The 23,424-nt window shown below is 37.5% G+C and overlaps 1 protein-coding gene across 11 annotated transcripts in view; it reads right to left on the reverse strand.

The window, feature by feature from the left end:
• Positions 1-23,424, reverse strand: part of DOP1A (DOP1 leucine zipper like protein A) — a 95,593-nt gene that overhangs the window by 14,098 nt on the left and 58,071 nt on the right. For all 11 annotated transcript variants that reach the window (XR_005596086.1, XM_039529879.1, XM_039529876.1 and 8 more), the window contains 15 exons: positions 19,574-19,674; positions 17,917-18,176; positions 14,898-16,887; positions 14,684-14,795; positions 12,236-12,418; positions 10,584-10,709; positions 9,971-10,105; positions 9,113-9,168; positions 7,037-7,141; positions 5,771-5,837; positions 3,821-3,965; positions 3,463-3,542; positions 1,962-2,071; positions 1,053-1,202; positions 581-642 (listed from right to left, as the gene is read on the reverse strand). Coding sequence is in view for 10 of the 11 variants with exons in the window: in XM_039529879.1 (XP_039385813.1) it covers positions 581-642; positions 1,053-1,202; positions 1,962-2,071; positions 3,463-3,542; positions 3,821-3,965; positions 5,771-5,837; positions 7,037-7,141; positions 9,113-9,168; positions 9,971-10,105; positions 10,584-10,709; positions 12,236-12,418; positions 14,684-14,795; positions 14,898-16,887; positions 17,917-18,176; positions 19,574-19,674 (3,682 nt within the window). In the remaining variant the exon portion in view is untranslated. The remainder of the gene's footprint in view (positions 1-580; positions 643-1,052; positions 1,203-1,961; positions 2,072-3,462; positions 3,543-3,820; positions 3,966-5,770; positions 5,838-7,036; positions 7,142-9,112; positions 9,169-9,970; positions 10,106-10,583; positions 10,710-12,235; positions 12,419-14,683; positions 14,796-14,897; positions 16,888-17,916; positions 18,177-19,573; positions 19,675-23,424) is intronic.

A 23,424-nucleotide genomic window follows, 5' to 3' on the forward strand; every position in this document is an offset into this window, starting at 1 on the left:
GAGTCTGTATAATTTGTTAAATTCTGCTTTGTTAAACCGGGGCAAATCTACTTGTAGCAATATAACTAAAAGGAGAATCTGGCTCTGTATCTTTAAATAAACTGTTTAATCAGAAATTGTCATTCTGCAGGATTCTATAATCATCTTTTTCCTCAAGTTAGAACATGGTTAATGACATTTTGAGACTGGACAAAGTATTTGCTTGATACACTTTTTCATATGAAGGGTAAAATTCACTGCTGGCACAAGGAGGGACACCTCCATTCATTTCAACGAAGTTGTGCCCTTGTATGGTAGAGGTGAATGCAGTGCCCTTTTCTCCAAAATGCCAGTAGTTTAAGAAGAAATGTAAATTAAAACACGGCTCAATTCAAACATTTCTTACAAATATCTTTTCAAGTGGAATTTAAAATCCTGAACAAAAAATTTCCAAGAAATACTTATTTTAGATTTTTTAAATGTCTTTCCTGGAGAAATTGATGTAATGAATTGTACATAAGTTAACATGTATGGAGTACTTTGAAACATAAAATAACATATAAGCAGTCAGTATTATTATTATATAGGAGTTAGTACTCACTCATCAAATCTCTAAACGTAGTTTTGTCATGTGTCATCAAATTATCCATAATTGCTCTCCAACTAAAAGGAAAGAGGAGGATTGTGTATAATTAAAAAAGCAAGACATCTGTATTTTTTATTTGAAGTATTTTCTGGTCTTTTAACCAAATTTAAAAATACACATAGGGCCAAATTTCAAATTTTCCTTAGAAACTGGCTGCACATGCAATTTTAGTACACTCTTATTCATGTATATGATAGGTTTACAAATACAAAGTCATTTGCACTTAATTTGTGCACACAAATAAGGTTTGAATATGTGAATTTCATAATCTGTGCACAAATGATAACCTCATAATCTGTATGCATCCACAAACAGAGAAGTTTGCTGGCACTATCTGGCTTACATTGCACAGCATTTTTAATGTATCACTGAACATACTATATGCTGAACATTTACAGTAACAGATACAAACAAGAACATCTCTTACTGGTTAACACAAGAAGCATCCATTTGGAAGAAGCTGGAATCCATGAAAAGATCAAAAGCTTCCTTTTTCCATGCTCTTCTTGTATACTGATACCCACTAAGACTGCTCAATAACTGAACACAGGCTCGATAACTGGGTGCATTGTGAGCACTGGAAAGAAAAAGCAACTCAGCGTGAAATCTTTTAAATCACTGCTTTTAAAAAAAGTTATGGATATATATCCAGATGCCTGTGAAAACAATGGTTTTAAAACATCCTATTAAAATCATTTTTCATATATGCTGCAAGAGAGATTGCTAGCCTCGTTGTGGATCAGACGCTAAAAGGGATCTAACACTTTAGCAAATAGCAGTACAAGTAATTTAGAAAGCAGCAGAATATGGAGATCAGGAATCTTGCATTCTTATCCCTGGCTTTGACATGAGAGTCTGATTATAGATAGGAAATCCAAAGCATAAATATCTGGCCCATTAGATCTGAAACAAAATGTGGCTGAGCAGATAAGACTTGGTTCTGCCATGTTAGAAACTTGGATACTATTCCAGACTCTATCTGAAGTGACCTTTTGCCACCTCTCTGTTAACTTATTTATAAAGTATGGGGGCTAATACTTGATTGCTTCTGAGAGTTAGTGCATGAGGCCTTGGTCAGTAAGAAGGGCTGTGAAATCTGAATTCTTGCTTCCAGCTCAATATATTTCATCCAGGCTCCAGATAATTTGGTGGGGAATCAGACAGTCTGTCACATTCACTCTCTTATCTGCCTCTCTTTGTAGTGCCAGCACATTCACTCTCTTATCTGCCTCTGTTTGTAGTGCCATGGAATAGGCAGCCTGATTCAGCTGAAATGCAGAACATCCAACAAACTCCAGTAGATGTGAGGTCTGAGCTATATAAATTGTAATGATACCTGTGATTGCGGAGGTAGGGCACAACATAGTGCATAATATTTACAAGCAAAGGAATAACTCTCTCTTTTTCATCACTGTAGAAAACCATATCCAACAGATGAGCCAAAACCTACAAGACATAAGAAGCAAGAAATTGAGAATTTAAGGTGGCTGTTGGGGAGGAGTGTTTGGCCTGGCTTTTTTAAACATACTTCTTATAACTCCCAAAAGAGCATTATATTTATACTGTTACTTTTCTGCATGATGTTCTTCAATATAATATTTCCCAAACCTTAAGTATATTGAATCTTTTAAAATTAGAAAAATAAAATAAATTATAAAATCTTTCCCTTTTAAAAAAATGTGTAGGTTCTCTTTTATAAAGTGAATTTAGTGCTTAAGATACAATTAAATCCATCCACAGGTGATTGTGCTGTAAACTTCCCTACACTTTCCTCTCAGTGAAGGGCCATTTCTTGGATAAATCTCCATGCCCATTTAACCTGTGACATTTCTGTTATGACTGATAAGGGGAGTGGCAACTATGTAAGTATTATTAATTTATTCCAATTTATATAAGTATATTAATTTATTCAAATTTAATACAAAAGCTATCAAATCTGAGGTATTGTACAAAATTAAAAAAACAAAGTATAAAGCTCCACTATATATTTAAAAATAAAAATACATGAACTCTCAGCTAAGACACACTATAACATAGCCCACAAAATATAAGCATTAGCCCACAACTACCAGCACATAAATTCATCCATACTATGCCTATATAAAATAAACCCTGCCACAAAAATCCTCCCCAAACACTGCAAATTCCTCACTCGACTTCTTCCAGCAAACCCTAGTACAAGTCACTGCACATGTATAACATGTCAGGATTACAAAGATTAATACCCTGGCAAATGGCAGGAACCTTGTACATTGACTTCAATGGCTACTGTCAATTCCCGCCCCCAATGCAAATAAAATATAATATCAACCACCATAAAGTAATACAGCAAATTAACAAAATCACACAAATAGAGATGTCTAGGACAGAGGTCAGGGCAGATGACAGGAACCCCCTGAAAGATAAGAGAATTATTTTGCCTATTAGACATCTGTCAGTAGTCACTGTTCTGAACCTCAATGACTCTCTGATCACATGGTCACTTTTTGTTCTCAGCCCAATGAGAGTGATTGGGGACTATGGACAGCACCATCACACAAATGATAATGGTACAGCACTGAAAACATTGCCAGTGATTAGCAAATAACTAACAAAATGATAAATTCATGTATACATTTGCTGTCCATTATCACTCTTAGGCCTCTTTATGCATTTCTTGTCTCAGAGTTTCTTTTTTCCATTGTGTATATACATTTCAATTATTTTTCCCATAGATATTTAACTAGTATTCTTCTAAATTGAAACACACGTGCATGTTTATGTGCATGTTTCTAATCTCTCCATGTCCCTCTGTATTATAAGAAATCAGCATGTAGTATAATTGAAGAAACATTTACCTCAGAAAGTAATGTTAATGCATGGACGCTATAAACTGAAGGAGTTATATTTGAGGTTTCCAGAGCTGGATACAACATATCTAAATGAAAAAGTGACAATTAATTTTGGAAACTATGTACCTTATATCAATATCTACAAAAATAAATATTTTAAAGTAAATATATTCTACGACATGGAAAATGGACTGTTTTTTTGTTTCACCATGTACATTAGGTTCAGTATAGCTCAGTACTCCACACAACAGCACTGAAACTGATTTAGCAAAGGTCTATTATAAAATCTGTCATTTTTTAGTAACATGAAGGGAATCAATACATTATTCAATATTTTATTTTGAATAATGTGAAAATAAGCTACCTTCAACATCTGATTCCAAGTTGTTTCCATCAACCATTATCTTGGGGGAAGGTTTGACCTCTAGATTTCGTCTTAACCAAGTAGTCTGTTCCAAGGAAGAACCAGCAATTGCACCAATGGCATCCACTATTTTGTGAGTTACATCCTGATGGAAAGCAAGAAGCAAATGTGTAAAGAACCTCACGTAAAAGAGTAAATTGGCTGTCTTGAGATATGTTGTCTATACAGATACTCATTAGTTCAGTGTCAGGGGAAGAGTAATTATAGAGTGGGATATCATAGGGTTCTGTTCTGGATTCACTTCTGTTCAACATCAGCAATGATTAATATTCCTTGGAGGATGAGCTGAACAGATCTTAGCCCATTGAGTAATCAAATTGGTAGATGGTATGAAGCTGAAAGGTAGCACAAACACTTCAGAAGATAGAAGTGAAATGCAAAATAATTCTGATAAATTAGAGAATTGGTCTGAAATCTGGAAAATGAAACAATTATATGCTTAGTGGCTTCATCTGCGAGTAAGAAGTGGAAGACTGTATGGATCTGATTGCAGCAATAGTTTTCATATCTTCATTTAAAAACAAACAAACACAGAAATAAGGTTTATTCAATACCCATCCCAATGGCTGGGAAATTTAAGTACGTTGTGTCCATTCACAGAATCTCTTTCTGGCTGTTAAACTCTTTTTTTCCCCTTTTAATCTGAAACACTTTTGTGTTTCTGTTGAAATATCAAGGTCTCAATGGATAATTTGAAAGATTATTTCATAATCCAGGATTACGTTTTCCAAAAATATCACTTATCACAAATAGCTCAAAGAACATGTGGCCTCTGCTGGACTACCTACTGTTTAAAGTTTACTGTCACAAAGAGTTTACATTCAAAATCAAAGCAATGGGAGTTGCAACATTTTTTTAAATGATCGCAGGTGAAGTAAAAGGTATGTCATATGCTTTTCGTATATGGTATACAAGTGTGCTTAAAATCTTGTGTAACAGACCTCTCCCCCCAACAGCATGCCTTTTCACCTAACAACAAAGAATAAACTTACTCCATCACAGACATGAATTAACTCATGATCCTGAAAGTTGCTTCAGGAAAGTGATTTCAGATGATAAACAGCATGACTGTTGCAGTACAATACATCTTTGCAGCTAACGTCTTAGGCATTCTGATCAGGAGTTAAGCAGGTTTGGTATTATAGGAAAAACACAAAAACAGTAGTCAAGTGTTCAAGCTCACAAGAGAATTCACTTGAGGTATATTTTGGATTCAGCAAGCACATGCATATCTGACTGCACGTTTTGCCCATAGAATAAGTGAATGCTGATTTGTGGCAGTACCATAGAGAAGTATATGGGGGGTTTAGGAGAGCATCATAAACTGAACGTGAGTCCAAACTGCAGTGCTGCTACATAAAATACTAATCTAAGTTGTATTAACAGGAGTATCTCAAGTACAAGCAGCAAGGTAATTAATCTTCTCTGCTTAGTGCTGTTTAGCTTCAATTGGAGTACTGCATTCAGTATTGGGTTCCAACATTTTTTAAAAAAAGAAATAAAGCTTAAAAATCTCAGAAGGCAGCAACAGAAGTGATAAATGTTGGGAAAATAAGAACTCTCATAAAATTAAGAAAACTAGGCAAAGCCCAGTCCACAGAAAGATGACTGATGGGAGAAATGTTAATAATGAGGACAGAACAAATAGCAATGGGTTTAAGTTACAGCAAGGAAATGTTAAGTTAAATACAGTATTAAGAAAAATGTAACAACTATAAGCAATAGAAAAAACTACAAAAGGAAATAAAAAAAAGCCATTATAACAAGATCAGTTGCTTAAAAATAATTTTTGAAATGTACAGGAAAGATCAGATATGCTGTACTCTCAGCAGTTAAGCATTTACTGCAGAATATTTTAACAGTAAATTTATACAAAAATATTTTTTTTACCTGAAGATCTCTTTGATCTTTCTTATTCTCCAGACTTGGGTTTTTCATAATAAATTCATTCAGAACACTAAAAAAAATATATATTAAATTAATACTGATGATAATCTTAAAATAAAATATTGCATTAATTTAGAATAAGGCAAAAATTCCATGACAAATTCACATGCACAGTACACATTAATTGAAACTTCAGCTACTTCCCTTTAGTTTGCTAAAATTCCAAAAGACTCATTTCCAAATATCTGAAATTTATTTTGATTGTTACAAACAATTTGTATAATTAATAGTTTTCAAGTAGATGTAACATTGGAATCCATCCAAAATATCTTCATGGAGATGGTTTTGGACAAATTAATTCATGACTATTTGGTTTAATACTTTACTACAGTATTACCACCATTTACAGAGATTGTTGCTCAGTGCTTAACACAAATTACCATATTCAGCATTTTATTGCTGAAGTTCAGCAAACTGTTTCTGGGCTGGTAATTAATTCAATTTCATATGAGAGGAAAATATAATATACACAATAAATAAATAGTCATAAGAGTGACTTATTGAGTACATTTAGATATTTAAAACTACTATTTAGAGGGTCCTGGTAGCTGAGGGAATTAATAATGAGATATGGAGTTTGACATATCTAGGTCTCTTACTTAAATTTGACCATGGGCAAAAGTGACAAAAAGTCATTTTCATCTGGTGGCCTATCGAAAAAATGTGTTGGGAGACCTCACAAACTAGCATCACAAGTATTCATAATTACCACACAGTTGGCAGTGTCACTGAGGGAAGCTGAGAACTGGATGAAGATGGCGATAGTACCAGAAAAAGGTCGGAGCAATCCAAGAATCAACATTTGTATATGATCAATATTCTTCCAAGTAAGATACTGCATTTAAGATGCAAAGAGTCCTGCGGCACCTTATAGACTAACAGACGTATTGGAGCATGAGCTTTCGTGGGTGAATACCCACTTCGTTGGATGCATGTATTCACCCACAAAAGCTTATGCTCCAATACGTCTGTTAGTCTATAAGGTGCCACAGGACTCTTTGCTGCTTTTACAGATCCAGACTAACAGGGCTACCCCTCTGATACTTGCATTCAAGATAAATCTTTGTCAAAAAGGTCTCTAGGAAATAGGAATTTTTCTCCATTCAAAACTCTAAGTAATTAAATGAAGATTTTAAACACTTGCTCTTTATATAATTTTACATTTATGGGATCACAATTTTGTTAGAAATTGTAAATATAACTGCTCACCCAAGTATGAGAAACTGCCCTGGTGCTGGAAGACTGAGTTGTATAGAGTCCTTCAGAAGAAGCAATAGTGTTGCCCAGCTGTCTACTAAGCTGGACACTGGAATCCTGCAAGATGATGACAGAGTTAAAGTGATAAAATCATGTCAAGTGTCACAGATATCCCAAATTTTCTATTCTCCATCTCTCCTGTCTGACAGCGCCAACTTTAGTGCCAATCAAAAGCACTGTTCCGGCAGCAGATCAAAATTTAGGTCCTGTCTCTCCCCTTGGTTCACATATCAATAGAAAGTGGAGGTGTTATGGAGCTAATATGCCGGACTCTGGAGGTAGGGGGAAGAACTTTGTATTCAAAAGATACCCTCTCTGGCTAATGACTGAAGTGGAGCTGATGAGATCTGGAGGGGTCTGAGTCCAGTCTTCCTCAGCTGCAGAGAAGTTTGCTGTGGACCTTTCCAGTTAGGGGAGAGAATGAAAGATAAAGGTGGAATTGAGGAACCCAGAAGATTCCCTTTTCATCTAGAATATAAAACAACACAAAACAGCTAATCTCACAAAGGAATTTAGGTACATAACTGCCACTTTAGGCACATAACTCCAAAATCTGGATCCTCAAAACCCCTACTCAGCTGCCCCCTTACCTTGTAGGTGCCTAAATTCCACCTATGTTTCTGCTGGTGGGCATGCACAAAGCCACCTCACTCCTGATACCCAGATCATGACTAAACTCCTGTGAGACCCACAAACTATCTCACCTGAGGGGCCCAATTTGGTAGGTGTTTTCAGAGCATGGCTACCATATTAGGGCCCATTCAAAACAAGAGCTGATGGTAGCAGTGTGTTTATGCCCAATAACTCAGTGTTAGAGCACTCACCCAGAATCAAATCCCCATTCTGCCTGAACTCAGGTCTCCTACCTCCACGGAGAGTGCCCTAATCACTGGGATATAGGTATTCTTGGGCAGGTCTCTCAGGAAACTGTTGAAACTATTCCACTTTGTATAAATAATTAGATATTCATTAGAACAGATTGGAACATGGGTCTTTCAAGTGAGTGCCCTAACCACTGTGCTATAATCTCACGTTCTCTCTAGTCCAATGAATATTTATTTATTTACATAAAGTGGAACAGCTCCAACAGGAGAGACTGAGAGAATACTCTATAGCCCAGTGATTAGGGCACTCACTGGAGAGGTGGGAGACCTAGGTTCAAGTTCTTACTCCACAACAGGCAAAGAGTGAATTTGAGACCAGATCCCCCATGTCCTGGGGGAGTGCTCTACCCACTAAGCTATTGAATATAAGGGGGGCAGCTCCACCTGTTCCTCCCCCTCCATTTTCTGCAAGAAAGGACTGACCTGGCTTAAGTGCCTAACTCTAACAGAGGGTTCGTGGCTATAAATCCCCAGGGAGGTGCCTCCCATTATGTACCTAATTCCCTTCGAGGAGCAGGGCTTAGGCGCCATCTCTGTCCTCAGTATTTTCCAATGGCTAGCTTAGGCAGCTCTCCACTCAGCTTGCTGGTTTTTGTGCTTCCCATTCTTAGGTGCCTAATTCTCCCCAGGCATTGTCTAGAGAGCCTGGCCACCTAACTCAGGACTGTGGATTCTACTAGGTGTCAGTGTGCCTAGAAGTCAGGCATTGCAACGCTGAGTCTAAGTGGATATAGCCAGGGCCGGATCCAGGTTTTCTGCCTCCCCAAGCGACGCTCCACTCTTCGGTGGCAATTCAGCAGCAGGTCCTTCACTCCGAGAGGGACTGAGGGACCCGCTGCCGAATTGCCGCCAAAAACCCGGACGTGCCACCCCAATAGCAGCTGGAATGCCACCCCTTTGTATTGGCCGCCCCAAGCACCTGCTTCTTTAGCTGGTGCCTGGAGCCGGCCCTGGATATAGCTCAGAGATTACAAATGGAGAAAACTGTTTTCTTCTCATGTAACCTTTTGGTCTGTTGTAGCAAATCAGAGGGAGGCAGCTTTCTGTTGAGGATATAAAATGTCCAGATTCTCTTTTATAGTTATCTACTGACTTATGATACAGAAAGAAAACAATAAAGGACAATAAAGCCTCATTGTCTTACCTTTGAATATAAGCATAGAAAAACTGCAACATGCAGACTTCCAATGACAGATGCTTCTAGAAAGACAATAGATCAGTGTCACCACTCTTGTCTTTTTGTTTACCTCAACAAAAACAGTGGGTATTGAACCAACTACCAGGTTTCAAAAGGTAAACAAAACAGTGGATAGCTTGAGGTCAAATTAAATAGCAATGTACTCAGAGGGGTGTCTGAGTGTCACACTTGGGCAGCACAAATCTTAGCCCTATAAAACCTAATGTTATTCTGAAGTGCTCTCCTGTATCCCCTCCATCCTAGTTGAATCATAGAATGTCACTGACAGGCTCCAGGGTGAGGGGCCAGAGATCACGTCTAGACCTCCCTCAACTGGACAGATAATACAAGGCCTTTCAAAAGCAATAACAAAGGTGAAAGGAATGGGGATTCCAGGGCATCCCATCCTTAAAAATACCTTAGCCCCCATGAAAAAAAAGAGTCACACCTGATTAATCCTTCTATCTAGTAGGATCCAAAAGAGTGAATTTTAAACTAGTATATGATACTGTACAGGTGGCAGAGCTACTTTGTTAACCTGAACTTGCTTATTTTTGAAATATGAAACAATTGATTATATGGCCTTCAGCCTTCAAATGCTGTCAATCTAGCATCTTTCACTAAATATGCTAATGAGAGATATGGTTTTCTACACTCAATAGGATTAAGAAGATATTACCAGAAACAGATTTTGGTAGAGCACAGCTGTTACCAACCTACAGCACATTGGTAGCATGTTCCTTCAGGACAATTTGAGTACTTATATAATTGATCACTTCTAAAATAGCATCATATGAACTAGCAACAACTCTGTGATTTTCCTACCTTGTCCTTGGCTATGGCTGGAGGCTGCTTTAAAACTTCTTTTACTGTTTGTATAACAGTCTCTGTTCTCATAACACTGATAGAGCGAACTAGCTCTACCAGTAGAAGCTGTTCGTCACTGGCTGTAGGAATAACCTGGAAAAGACCAACATGTGCTATAGATTACTGTTACAGTTAATAGTTAGTGTTGTCCACTGTAGAAGGAGTTGATGAGTAAAGGACATGCCTGAGAAACTATGGGAAAGGAAAAAAAAAAAAGAAAAAACAAAAACTTGTAGGAACGAGACCTGGGTGAAATTTTTGGCACAAATAGTTTACCAAATATTAACAGACCATCACTTTCCTTTGAAGTCTTTATTTTAAATATTAGTCACTTACAATAATGAGTTTTTAAAAAATTATATTCTAAAAAAAAATGTGTGCTTATTTGAGCATGCAAACACATGCATAAACATAAATGCACTTATGGAAAGGATTTGTGTAATGTTTCATTTGACCCCAAAAATCAGCCTGAATTTTTTTTAAAGTAGGTTCTAAAGAAAAATATTGGAAATCCAGTAAATCAGATTACAATTTATTTAAGTATCTATGTCAACTAGCAACATGCACATACCTTTGTTCTAGAAGTGTTTTTGTTTTGTCTCCTTTCATTCCATACAAATGCAACAGCAGCCATAAAGTGAACACCATGATTCATTGATATTGGGCCCAACAATTCAAGAATCTGCTGCCTTAAATTCTGAAACACAGAAACAGAACGTGCACACATTGAAACAAGCATCCAAACTCTATACTCTAACTGACTGACATACCACACTGGAAAATTTCAGAGAACAATCCCTCTCCTATTCTGAAATACTTGGACAGCACTTCTCTTCTTGCAAATACCAGAAGCAAGCATAGACTTCTATATGGAGTTCCAGAGCTTAGCCATGCCCCTTTTGCACTCCTTCAGATAATTGCTTCCATAGCTGTACTGAAGCATTAAACAGATCAAACAAAGTTCTTTACAGTAACTCCTTATCCAACCATATTAACTCTATGCTTGGCTTTGAAGTGGCCATCGTAGTAGCACCCAAAGGATTTATCTTGAATGGGGTGAAGTATGGGAAAAGGTCATCCTAGATATTGTCCTGAATTAACTGGGTTATAATCAAGATAAATCTTAACAGCTCTTCTCACATCCAGCATATGACAAGTGCTCTTGAATGTTGAAGCTTCAGGCAAAACAAAACAAGAACAATCTGTGATGTATGGACGAATTAAACGTAGGTAACCAATTATTCTGGAGTATAAAGAATGATCTTGTCTTTGTGAAATATGCAGTAAGGGTCATCCCTTCTGTAAGGAGACTGATTTCAGAGAGTCTTTTTGCCAACATGAATATGACCAGGAAGCAGGTATTGATAGAAAGACAATACAGAGAATTAGATTCTATTGGTTTCAGTGGATATGTTGTGAAAGCCTGTAGCATGGTGTCCTTTTTTTTAATACATATATCAAGAAATAATAGTGTATATTAAGGTGAACAGCTATGTAGTACATAAAGTAACATGATGACTATGTGGAAATCACACTAAAATCCATGTGTCATATCAGATAACCTGAATTTGTTTATAAAAACACAAAATTCCTTCAATAGCAGAAGAGTTTGAACTGACTCCAATAAATAGGTGAAGCAGGACATCAAGCATGTTACTGGAATACTTGAAAAACTCCTCAAATACCATATTGTTCAATTCCTCCTGTCTGTCACCTACTCTTTCCAGTCACCAGCCTATGATCTGATATGACCTCTCTCCATACAATGAGGTCACTAACACGAGGTGGATGGAGCATGGAACCTCATAAGGGTGTCAGATCAAGTGTTTATTGAAGTATATTGCGAGATTTTTGTAAAGATTTTAAACAAATATTCTATAACCTTAGAGACATAAAATAGTATTTTAAATGGTTTATAATGTGAACACTTTCCCATCTCTCTGCTTCAACTATTTTTCATGGGTGATGTTATGTCATCAGTACAGTACTAACTGGAGAGTCATATTTTTGTCAGAACTTATACATTTTACCAAAGTAAATGGTAAATGAATTATAAACTGGCTGCCCATCCCCTCTTAGCCTGGGGACAACTCAAGTATTGCAAAAGTTGGATGACTTTTCTAAGAAATACCGTTCAGGTTACTTTTAATGGAATACAATCAGATTTGGTTTGACAAAGGTAATCACGCACAACTCAAACCATGTTACTCCTGATGTTCTGACCTTTGTTGATCCAAGATTAATAGTGGTAACAGATGCAGCCGCTGCAGCAGTTGTTTTCTCTGAAGAATCTGCCTGGTGCAGTATGCTCCACAGCAAAGTCACAGACGACATGATCATATGAAGGATAGACAGGATTCCACTGCGTGCTTCAAGCAAGTGTTTCTGGTCAACGTTAACCAAAAGCTAGAGGTATTATAAAAAAACAACCACCCAGCATTAAATATCTACATACTAGCATTAGCAAAACAATATAAATTAAGAAATAAAAATGTACATCTAAACATTTTACACTACGATTTTAGGATGAACATTGTCTACATAGGCTTTCGTAATATGGTTTATCCTGTTTGTTCTGAGTAACAGCAAGAAAATGAAAATCAGTATTTTTAAAATGTCTTTTCAATTCCTCTGAAATGATGTGTCTATTAATATAAATTTGTGTTTTAAGTAGTAATAGGGAGCATATTTCTTTAGCAGTGTATGCTTAAACATTCTCAAATAACAAAGTAGCACCTTTAATATCTATTGTATGATGCACTGATCTCTTGAAATATATTAATCAAAAAGTGTGAGTTTTCAGAATGTATAGGGATTTACCCTACAGTCTTATATTCTGATTACAATGTATGTAGAGATTTTAGTTTGGCCAAAACTAACCAGTGTATCTTCCATACTCAACGCTCTCTGTTTACTGCTTTATTCCCAAGCATCATATAAGAAATTCAGTGTTACGATAGGCAAATATGACACTGGCATATTGAGTGGTGCTGTATGGCTGGAAGATGTTGAAGCATAGTTTCCTTGCCTATCCCCATAGACATCTACTGATGTAGCTGGTGCTAATACAAAATCTTGACATCCAGTGGTATTTCTGACTGTATGGATTTATCAGAAGAGTTGCGGAATGTGCTTAATCCAGGACCACAGAGCCTGTAGTGACACCTTCCAGCTGATCCTGCAAGCAGATCCAGCCCAGCATGATCCTTCACAAGGCTTACAAAGCTACGGTTGTACTTATCCATGGAGTACATAGATAACTTGGCGGGGGGTATATTAAAAATGCTATCAATTAGATTGGGGCATATTCTGAAGGTCTGAGGGTTTTTCCATTATCATCTCTATGTCTACAGTGATCATACTTACCATATATACTCGTTCATTAGCCTGTTCGTTTATAAGCCGATCCCCCAAGATGGTTAGGTAAAAATAGCAAAAACTGTATGACCCTTTCATAAACCAACCCTGTATTTCAGGGGTTGGCAAACTTTGGCTCCTGGCCTGTCAGGGTAAGCCGCTGGCGGGTCGGGACATTTTCACAGGCACGGAGCCCCTCAACTCCCAGTGGCCGCAGTTTGCACATCACTTCCCGCAGCTGCCATTGGCTGGGAACGGCGAACCGCGGCCACAGGGAACTGAGGGGCTCCATGCCTGAAGACGCTCCAGGTAAACAAAACAACAATGTATTCAATTAAATGATTCCATAGAGTTTAAAATCATCAAATTTTGGTGTAGACCCATTTATAGGCCGACCCCCACTCTTTGATGCGTCACTTTTTTACCAAAACTATTCGGTTTATGAACGAGTATATATGGTATATCTTTGTAAATGCCTTTGCAAGTGATTAACATTACTTCAGAATTAGTGCTATAATAAATACAACAACAACAACAACATCTACTTGCAAACACAGGTAATAAGTATTTTGATGGTGACTACTGAGAAGAGTAGGGGAAAAGGATAGAAAATATGTATTTAAATAAAGCTAAACAGTCAACAAGAAAAAGTGGTCCATTAGGTTCGGGGCCAAATGCCCAATATATAGACTATGCACCCAGCAGCAGCTACAAAATATTGTTAGTTAGAGCCAAAAAACAAGCTGCTAATATACAAACCTTCAAGCTAGCAGGAAGAGGCACAAGAATGGACATTCGGACAGAAAGTTTTGTTTCTAAAAAGGGTAAATCCAGGTAGCAGAGTTAGCTAGGTAGGTGAACATAGAACCCAACCATATTCAGGAACAGTCAAGTGTGGCACCAATGAAAAGTTCCACAGCTGAGTTTGGCTGCTGGAGCTAACCCTTTAGAATCCTGAGGTGGAGGAATTCCCACCCTCGTTCTTGTGTAGGAGCATGACTCCAAGAATAAGGCTTTGTGACAACTGAATCTTTGGAGAATACACACAACAATTGGAAAATTTGATGGTCTGTGTACTTAAGGAGGCATATAATATGTTATCAATGAATAATGCTTTCTCTTATAAGAATTTTCTAAATCCTATTATCCAAAAATTGTTCATTATGATTTAAATATATTGAATATTTTCCCCACAAGCCCCTCAAACTTAAATTCAGAGCAAATTCAACATTACAAGCATTCCGAATGTAGACCATACACTCAAATTTAACAAATATGACATAAGAAGCCTCTCAGATGCTTGACTAAGTTTACCTGATGATACTGTGTAGATGGATCAAGTAGACAGTAATGAATTATTGTTGTGATGCCTTCTAACAGGGTAAGAATCATATCTGGTGGAGTAATTGATGCCATCCAAAGCGGCCTAAAATGCAACATTGAGTTTGTTGTGAATTTGCTCCACACAGCTAAGGAAACATTTAAATATATGATCAAATTTGCAAAAAGAAAAAAAGTATATACATGCCTGCTATTGGATAATCCTGTTTCATATTTATACTGCTGAATTAAATTATCCAAATTCCTGCAAAGCTGGAGGGTCACAGAAACTACCACTCTTTGTAGAACTTTTCCCATGTAAGGCAGAGTAGAAGTGATCAGGCCAATCCACTGGGGGTGCATTTTACAGGCACAGTGTTGGTGTAAAGCTCTTATTACTGCACAGAGAAACATGCCTTGAGAGGTTATTGGCTGGGAGTGTAAATACTGAAGTGAAGTCATTGGCTGCTGTGGGTTAATCTGCTCTAAATCAGCAATGACAAATTCAAAGCCTGTTTCGTTCTCCTCAGGCACAGTCATTACTCTATGCTCTAAGACAATTAGTCGCTGAAGCACTTTTAAGAGCTGTGACTGTAGAGTACTGCCACTGTCAAATTCATCCTCAGAAAAATTGATAAGGCTGTCTTCAGAGAAACCTTCTTCAATAACAACGATGTTTTTGCCAGCTACCTTTTCACTGTGCCACTTCTGTGCACTAAAGATAGAAGAAAGCAAACAGTGCAGGATCACTTTCTGAACCTTGCATTTGGATAACATGTCTGAAATAAAGCTGGGAAAGCCCTTTGCAGAACTTTCTATTACTTTTGCCAATTCAGAAAAGAGAAGTGTCAAAATTTCAATGCTCATCATCTGCATATTGCGGTTTCCTATTAGATCTTGCAGGGTTACCTTTACATGAGTTGGATAGTGGCTCCTCATATAGTATAAACATAGCGAGATAAGAATTTCTATGTACATAGAACTCCTAAAGTTATGGTTAGAGTCCACTGGTATGTGACTATAGAAGTCTTTGCCCATAACAGATATTCGATGCCTGGCTAAAAGATTCTGAAGCAAGGACAGCTGAGGAGTGTATACATTGTTGACACTGGTAGTAGAGATGGCATTTACAAAAGCAGAAGGATTTGTTTTCAAGATTGCTTTGATTGCAGAAAAAGCATATAATGTTCTTGAGGAGTCATATAACTGGAGATAAAGCAACACATGTTGATACAATGGATGAATGTTAAAACTGGGAGATTTTCGTATTCCTGGAGACCCCACATCACTCTCTATTTCTGAAATTTCTCCCTCTCCACAGCTGTACCAATTCTCTAAATCAAGACCATCACTAAAGAAAATACTAGTTTGTTTAAGCTTTTCTGTTTGTGCTTTTTTCTTGTCTTCATCTTTCCTTCTGGCTATTTTCACTTTGGGCTTTGCTCCTGGTTGCTTACCAGCCTCTTTAACAATAGTTTCTTTTTCTGACATTTTTTCTGGTAGTTTTCCTTTGAAGCTGAACTGAATACTACTGTGACTTCTTTGTCCAGATTTTGCATCTGTTGAACTGAAAGTAAGGTCAGAGGGGGCCTGAGGGCTTACTCCAATACAAGGTGATGAATCCGTTAGCCTTTCAAGTCCAATCTCAGTCGAAGCAGATAACAACTGAGAACTGTCATTGCCAAACAAACTGTTCTCGCTGCTTTGAATATTTTGATCTTCACTTTTAGAAACCTCCTCAGAGTGATCTAAAGTACTGAATTTAGATGAAGCATCATCAGGATGCAGATCATGTTTAACTGATTCGGTCTCCTCTCCAAGACCACTTACTACCTTGCATATCAAGTCAATAACCACCTGTTGCACAATTTCATCAGGTGAGTCTTCTCGCAATATCTGAGAACTATTCTGAGCACTGAGGCTTTCTGCCTCCACCTCATAGCTCAGGTTGTCTCCAGCAGATGACTGTGAACAGCCAGAGTCAGAACTCTGGAGTATTTCTATCTGATGGTCGGGAAGGTCAAAATCGGACACCACCATTGGAATAGTCTCACTGCTAGTACTTAACAAGGAAAGTCTGTCACTCAAAGGGTTGACTGTGAGACTGAAGTTCTCCATTTCATCCATGATAAGTTGTTTTTCATTGTTTTCTTTAGGTGTAATAAGTTGTCCTTGGCTTACAGGCATGTGAGAAAATGCTTTAAAAAGAAATCACAAAAAATAGTTATGGACTATGAATAGTTTTTCTTTAGATTTTGAACTTGAGATATAAGCAGAAATAATAAAAACTTACATTTAAATACAATGTAAGGTACTTTGCACCTTTCATCCTGAAAGATCGTAAAGCAACTTAAATGTCCATTTACTTACTGTATAAAGCAGAGCTTCACCCATCAATTAAATGATGAATAGGATAGCTTCAACCACTTCTAAAGTGGATAGGGATGACTGTTTAACAGCACAAAGCAAGTCTAAGGCCTGGTCTACACTGAGGGGGCGGGATCGATCTAAGATACGCAACTTCAACTACGAGAACAGCGTAGCTTAAGTCGACGTATCTTAGATCGAATTAAAATTACTTACTTCGCGTCCTTGCGGCGCTGGATTGATGGCCGCGGCTCCCGCTCGACTTTGCTTCCGCCTCTCGCACTGCTGGAGTTCAGCAGTCGACAGGAGAGCGATCAGGGATCGATTTATCACGTCTACACTACACTAGATAAATCGATCCCCGATAGATCGATCACTACCCGCTGATCCGGCGGGTAGTGTAGACATACCCTAAACCCCTGGTCTTGAGAGAGAGAGAGAGAGAGAGAGAGAGAGGTCTCCGACTGAGAAAGGTTATTCCTCAGAAGCCTGAAACCTCAAGTGGATGCCCTCAAGGAAGTGTAAAGGTGGAGGTGAAAGGTGCAGTTAACCCTGAAACTGTGACATGTAGAAGGGAAAAGTTGTTTTAACTGTACTCCAAATATTTGACATGCTGCAGAGTTGAACCCACAGAGAAGTTTTCACTGAGACTAAGAAAAACTTTTGGAAAAAGAATATAATCATTACCAGGGTCCTAAATGCTGGCAGTTCTGAAAACTATTTAATATGCAAATCACCCAGTGTGTTTCTTCTGCCATCTGTTTCATGTTATATGGATAAAATTATAAAATAGTATATATATTTAAATTAATAAAATGTTAGTTAATAAGAAATTTTTGAGGGGGTTAAATTGTACTTACCATCACCACAGCTAAATTTTTGCATGAAGTGCTTTTCAGTTTCTTCTTCAGGGTAGTGAGGAGACTTATTCCAGTAGCACTCAGCCTGAACTCGCTGCACAGAAACTCGCTGTGTTTTTGGGTGGAGTAGCAGTAGAAGCAAAGGTTCAAGTACTCTTGCAATGTCATGTCTTTGTAGTACTTGGTTTAACCATGCTTGCCCCACTGACCAGGTAGAACCATCTAAGCTGTTAAGACTGTCCAGCATGATGAACAAAGACCTGGTGAAAAAACCCAGGAATAAATCTAACATGTTGCTACAACACAATATAATCTATTTTAATCTAATCTATAATATTTGTCCACTGTCAATGAACTTTCTTTGCTTTTTCTATCTCCATATGCAAGTGTACATCCTCTCTTTCACTCAAAATAATTAGCAAGCAACAACTATCTTTATCTTTCATATATGCATGAGGAATGTTGAGATGTGTAATCAAACTCTACTCAGATTTTCAAAAAATTATATTGCTCTCTAAGTTTGCACTGATGTGATTGCAATGATTCTTTATAACCTACGTACTGAGCAATAGTAACATATTAGTTTTGTTCAGATGAGTATCGCAGGACATACTTCCTACAGCTTGTTTCACACAAGTGGCATTTTGTTTGGAATCAATGAGAACCTCTCTTTCAAATTTTGAATCCAAAAGGTGAAATTTACATATTCTAACACAACAGAAAAGGAGACAGAAAAAACTAACAGTAATAATTGGAGATATACCAATCTCCTAGAACTGGAAGGGACCTTGAAAGGTCATTGAGTCCAGCCCCCTGCCTTCACTAGCAGGACCAAATTTTTTGCCCCAGATCCTTAAGTGGCCTCCTCAAGGATTGAACTCACAACCCTGGGTTTAGCAGGCCAATGCTCAAACCACTGAGCTATCCCTCCCCCCTTCCTCTCAGTAAAGACAGATCAGAATAATAGAGGAATTCTCATTTACTGTGTTTGTACAGCATCTAGCACAACGAAGCCCTAACTTGGTTGCCCTTTAGGTGACACTGCAATATAAATAACAGCAACAATTTTACAAATCTGTAAATGAGGTTGCAGAGAAAATTAAATTATTATTCATTATCTATAAGTGTTATCCTCAAGGACTGAGAACAGAAATATGGCTTACTTGACAATAACACTCTTCCTATTTTCATCATTTTCTGCCTTTCATATCTTAGGTCTTGAGAGCCTTTTCCAGGGGAGAAAATTAATAGCTGCCTTACCTCTTAGTTAATACACCGAGTAGCCCCTAATCATCTTTAACATTTTTATGCCATTCTGTGGTACATATTCATCAGCTTTTCTACTGTGTGCACAGAATTTACCATCTTCTCTTCAGCAATGAGTAACAGAGGTAGCTCCAAATGAAATGCAAGACGAAATCCAGCACTTCACTGTGCTGTCCCACAGTTGTAGGTAAAAGGTACAACATTCAAATTAATTTTCTTTCATCACATTCACACAAAGAAACTGTGTGTATGAGCACAATCCTATCTGAGAAAGGTGAGGCTAGTGATGGGGGTCTGGTGGGAAAATTTCTGAACACAGATTTAAACAACTGAAACTGTGACATTTACCAAAATTGATCGTGAATTTGATAAGGCCCTAATGATAACCAACCTGTCAAAGGAACGGCCAAAGGAAGAAGACTTATTAATATGAAGGTCCCTCGTGAGATGCCAAAGCACTGCAAACTTTGCATGAGCTTCCATCCTTATTTTCTGTAAAACAAAACATACGTTAGATCAAATTGACTATGATTCCCCCAGTGAAAGGAAAGCCAGACAAGAATGAAAATGATTATAATAAAATATTACAAACACATTAAAAGAATCACTAATTTCAGTTCACTGTGCAGTCAATTCTATTTATTTGAATGCTTAAAAAGACACTACCACGTTTTTAGACCCATAATTGTAATTATCTTGAAAGGTGTTTATTTCCCCCCTTACTGAGCTTGGTTTTCTAATTCCCCAAGTTTAATATGAAAAGGAATTCATGTTACCAACATCTTTCTATTGATTTTAGAAAATAAGGAGTAAATATGACAGGTTCCCAATGTTTCAGAATATTCCAATCCCAATAAAATATAGGTAAATAAGTACACAATAAAAAAATAAGTATATCCTATTAATATTTGGTCAGATGAACACTATGAAGAAATGGACACATGGTTTTAGTCAGATTCTCCATTTTCTCACTTTACCTAAAGATGGTTCTTTATTACCAAGCCTGAGAGGCAAGAATAGATTGTCATTGCAAAAAACAAACAAACAAACAAAAACCCACCTATGTACAATTTTAAACAATAAGAACATTTAATATCCAGGACAAATGCATTTCTTACAGGTGATAGAGAAGGTGACAGAAATAGAGAGAGTGATTAGGAGGAAAGATGTGATGGTCAGCTTGTGAAAAAAACAGTAATCAATCTCATGGAAGAGGTACCGGTACTTAAAAATCATGGCATTAAAGACATCTAAACACAGTTAAGAGGGAAAAGAGAAGGGGTTGAAAACAGAACCACAAGGGACACAAAGAGGTCAGCATGAGGGGAATATAAAGAGTGTTATAAGAGGGCTTTATCTGAACATAAGTAAATTGTTAATAATTAATTGATTAGATGCCAGCAGACGGTGCTCAAGAATATGTAGCATAGTTCCTGGGTTTTGTAAGATCAATAAAACTTGTGCACAGTTTGTGTAGATGATTTCCACTGGATGCTCTTTATATCATGTTCTTAACATGGTGTCAAAATAAAAGTTTTTACTGCTTTAACTTTTTGTTGTGGCTGAGCAGAGGCACTCAGTGACATCAGTAATGACTCAAATATCCCATTACCTGCTATCGAACAAATACATGGAGAAGTCTATGAAAAATGGAGCTGCTTCCAAGCCTCATGGACAAACTGTGAAGTGGCTGCAGGACTGAACAAAGAAAGCATGGCAGGCGGAATGGCTACTCTGAATAAAGCAACGGGTAAGGACTGCTTTGCTATATGTCAGCACTTAAAGCTGGCAGATGAAGACAGGCAAGATGTAAATAAAATCTTAGATGCTTTAGAAAAATACTTGTGCCTAAAAAAATTATATCATATGAGAAGTATATTTTCCATACAGCTGATCAAAATGAAACTCAAAACTACAAACCAATACACAACCAAGCCGCACCAGTTAACCTTGTCATGTAACTCTGGCACACTTACAGACAAATTTATTAGAGATCATATAGTTGAAGGCATGAAAAATAATGGAATCAGAACACACATGTTGCAACAAAGAAGACTGGAACTTAATGCTGCTGCTATCTACTGCAGCAGTGAATAAAATAAACAGTTACAAATTTGAAAACATTAGAAACCGTGTAAGATATATAACACCACACAAAATAATGGCAAACTCAGACTAAAAGAATAAAAAGAAGCATGGTCTGCAAAGAAAGGCAAGAAATACATATATTTTTCAGTCACCTGGGTGGTAGGAGATGTGGATTCAAGTCCGTCCTTTGAATCGGACAGAGACAAGATCTGAATTAATATCTTCTTTCTCCCAACAGAGTGCCTTAATCACCATGCAACAGAGTCATTTTCATTCTCGCTCTCTCTTTGACCCAATGAATAGTGGGGATTCATAGCTGGGTCTTCCACATCCCAGGCAAGAGGCCTAACCAGTGGACTGACCGTTATAGCAGAGCACACACACACAAGCACATACGGCTTTCTGAAGCTAGCTCTGAAAAATGAAACTATGGGGTCAAATTTGTGGATAGTTTGGGTCGGCCAAAGCTGCATTTTTCAGCAAATAAACTATTCATCTGAATAAAATTGTCCACCTCTTCTTATGATACTCTGAAACATGGCTGAGCAAGACAGACCAATATATTCTGGGAAATATAGTATACCTGATGATGACTGATGACTCTCTGGATTATTCGGAAACAGATCCCTTAAAGTCAACAACAATTTATCTCATTGAATGCTGTGAAGCCCACTTTGCCTAGCATGGAATTCCAGATACTTATTAAAGATAATGGACCTCAGTTTGCTTGTCAGGAATTTGCACAATTTGCAGCAGCAGAATTTGAACATATCACATCCTTTCTGCATCACAGCCAGTCTCAGGGCAAAGCAAAAGTAGCTGCCAAGATTACCAAGAAATTGCTAAGCAAGGCATACTGGGATAATAAAGACCCATGGACAGCAATAATGGATTGAAGAAATATACCAGTAGAAAGTCAGGGCAGCAGTCCACCACACAATCTCATGCCACACACTGATTACTGCCTGAAGCAAATAAACTTTTGAAGCCAGCAGTAGCAGAAAAGGTAACAGAATTTTTTTTTAAAAAGTGTCAACAGCAAAACAAATACTACTATGACAGAGGTAGAAAAGAGCTCCCGGAACTTCTAGTATAAACTTTATACTGGACAGCCAGTATAAAGTTCAACCAGCACCTAAAGACAGAGACAAAGGATGGAAGGTAGGGACAAAGAGTAGCACCAAGGTTTGAAAGGATTAGATTTTTTTAATCACTACATGTCGATTTCTCCATACACACACAAACAGAAAAAAACATATTTCCACTGATAAAGGAAGAAAAATGCTGCCTGAGAATTTAAGAGTTTGATTTAAGGATATTTACTTTGTACATTTTGATGTGATGTTGACATATTGTGTTTCAATAGTTATAAAGTTTTAAATCTCAAGGTTTGTTTTATTAAACAATTATTGTCTGACCCTCCCCTCATAATTTCCCGCAACTCTGAAAGTTTAAACAGAGAAAAAATTGAGAGTATTTATTTTTAAACATCTATATTATCCATAGACATTTTTTTTTAAATCTAATTCTGCCTAGTCTAATCATACTTGGTAGAATGCAGACAACTCTATAGCCCCAACTGTTATTTCCTACAAGCAACCAGGGACTAGTTGCTCTCAAGAGTTGACCCAGGTGAGTTCCAAACAAGGATGCAGATGCAGGGGAAACTGGCAATGATTGTGAGGTTAGTTCACCTACTAGCAGTGCACAGGACTTGGCAAAGGTACTGCCACAATATCTAACAGCACAGAAATCTCCTGAGGGCAAGTGGCAGGAGAAGAAAGGGACTCAGGGTGGAACCACACAAAGTGGAAGGGATGTAAGCTTGCTCAATCATTTGAAAGACTGAAACTGCTCACTTTCTAGCCTAGGAAAAGAGATGTTACAAGAATGCTCTCTCTATATATAAACAGTTAAATGAAAAAAGTGCCAATACGTAGTGATCAAGAACATGCAGAAAAGTTCTTGGGTTTTGTAGGAGTAATAAAACTTCTTGTGATGCACTGCAAATGGCGCTGATTGAGCTTTACATCAGTTCTTAAAGATCATCAAAGGAGATGCTGAATGAGTTATAAAGGCAGAATGAGAACCAGGAAGTCAGAGTCATAGGAGCCTAGAGAGAAAAGGTACCCAAAGTAGACAATGAGCCAATAA

This window comes from Mauremys reevesii, linkage group 3 (genome assembly GCF_016161935.1).
Source record: "Mauremys reevesii isolate NIE-2019 linkage group 3, ASM1616193v1, whole genome shotgun sequence".
Taxonomy (NCBI): Eukaryota; Metazoa; Chordata; order Testudines; family Geoemydidae; genus Mauremys; species Mauremys reevesii.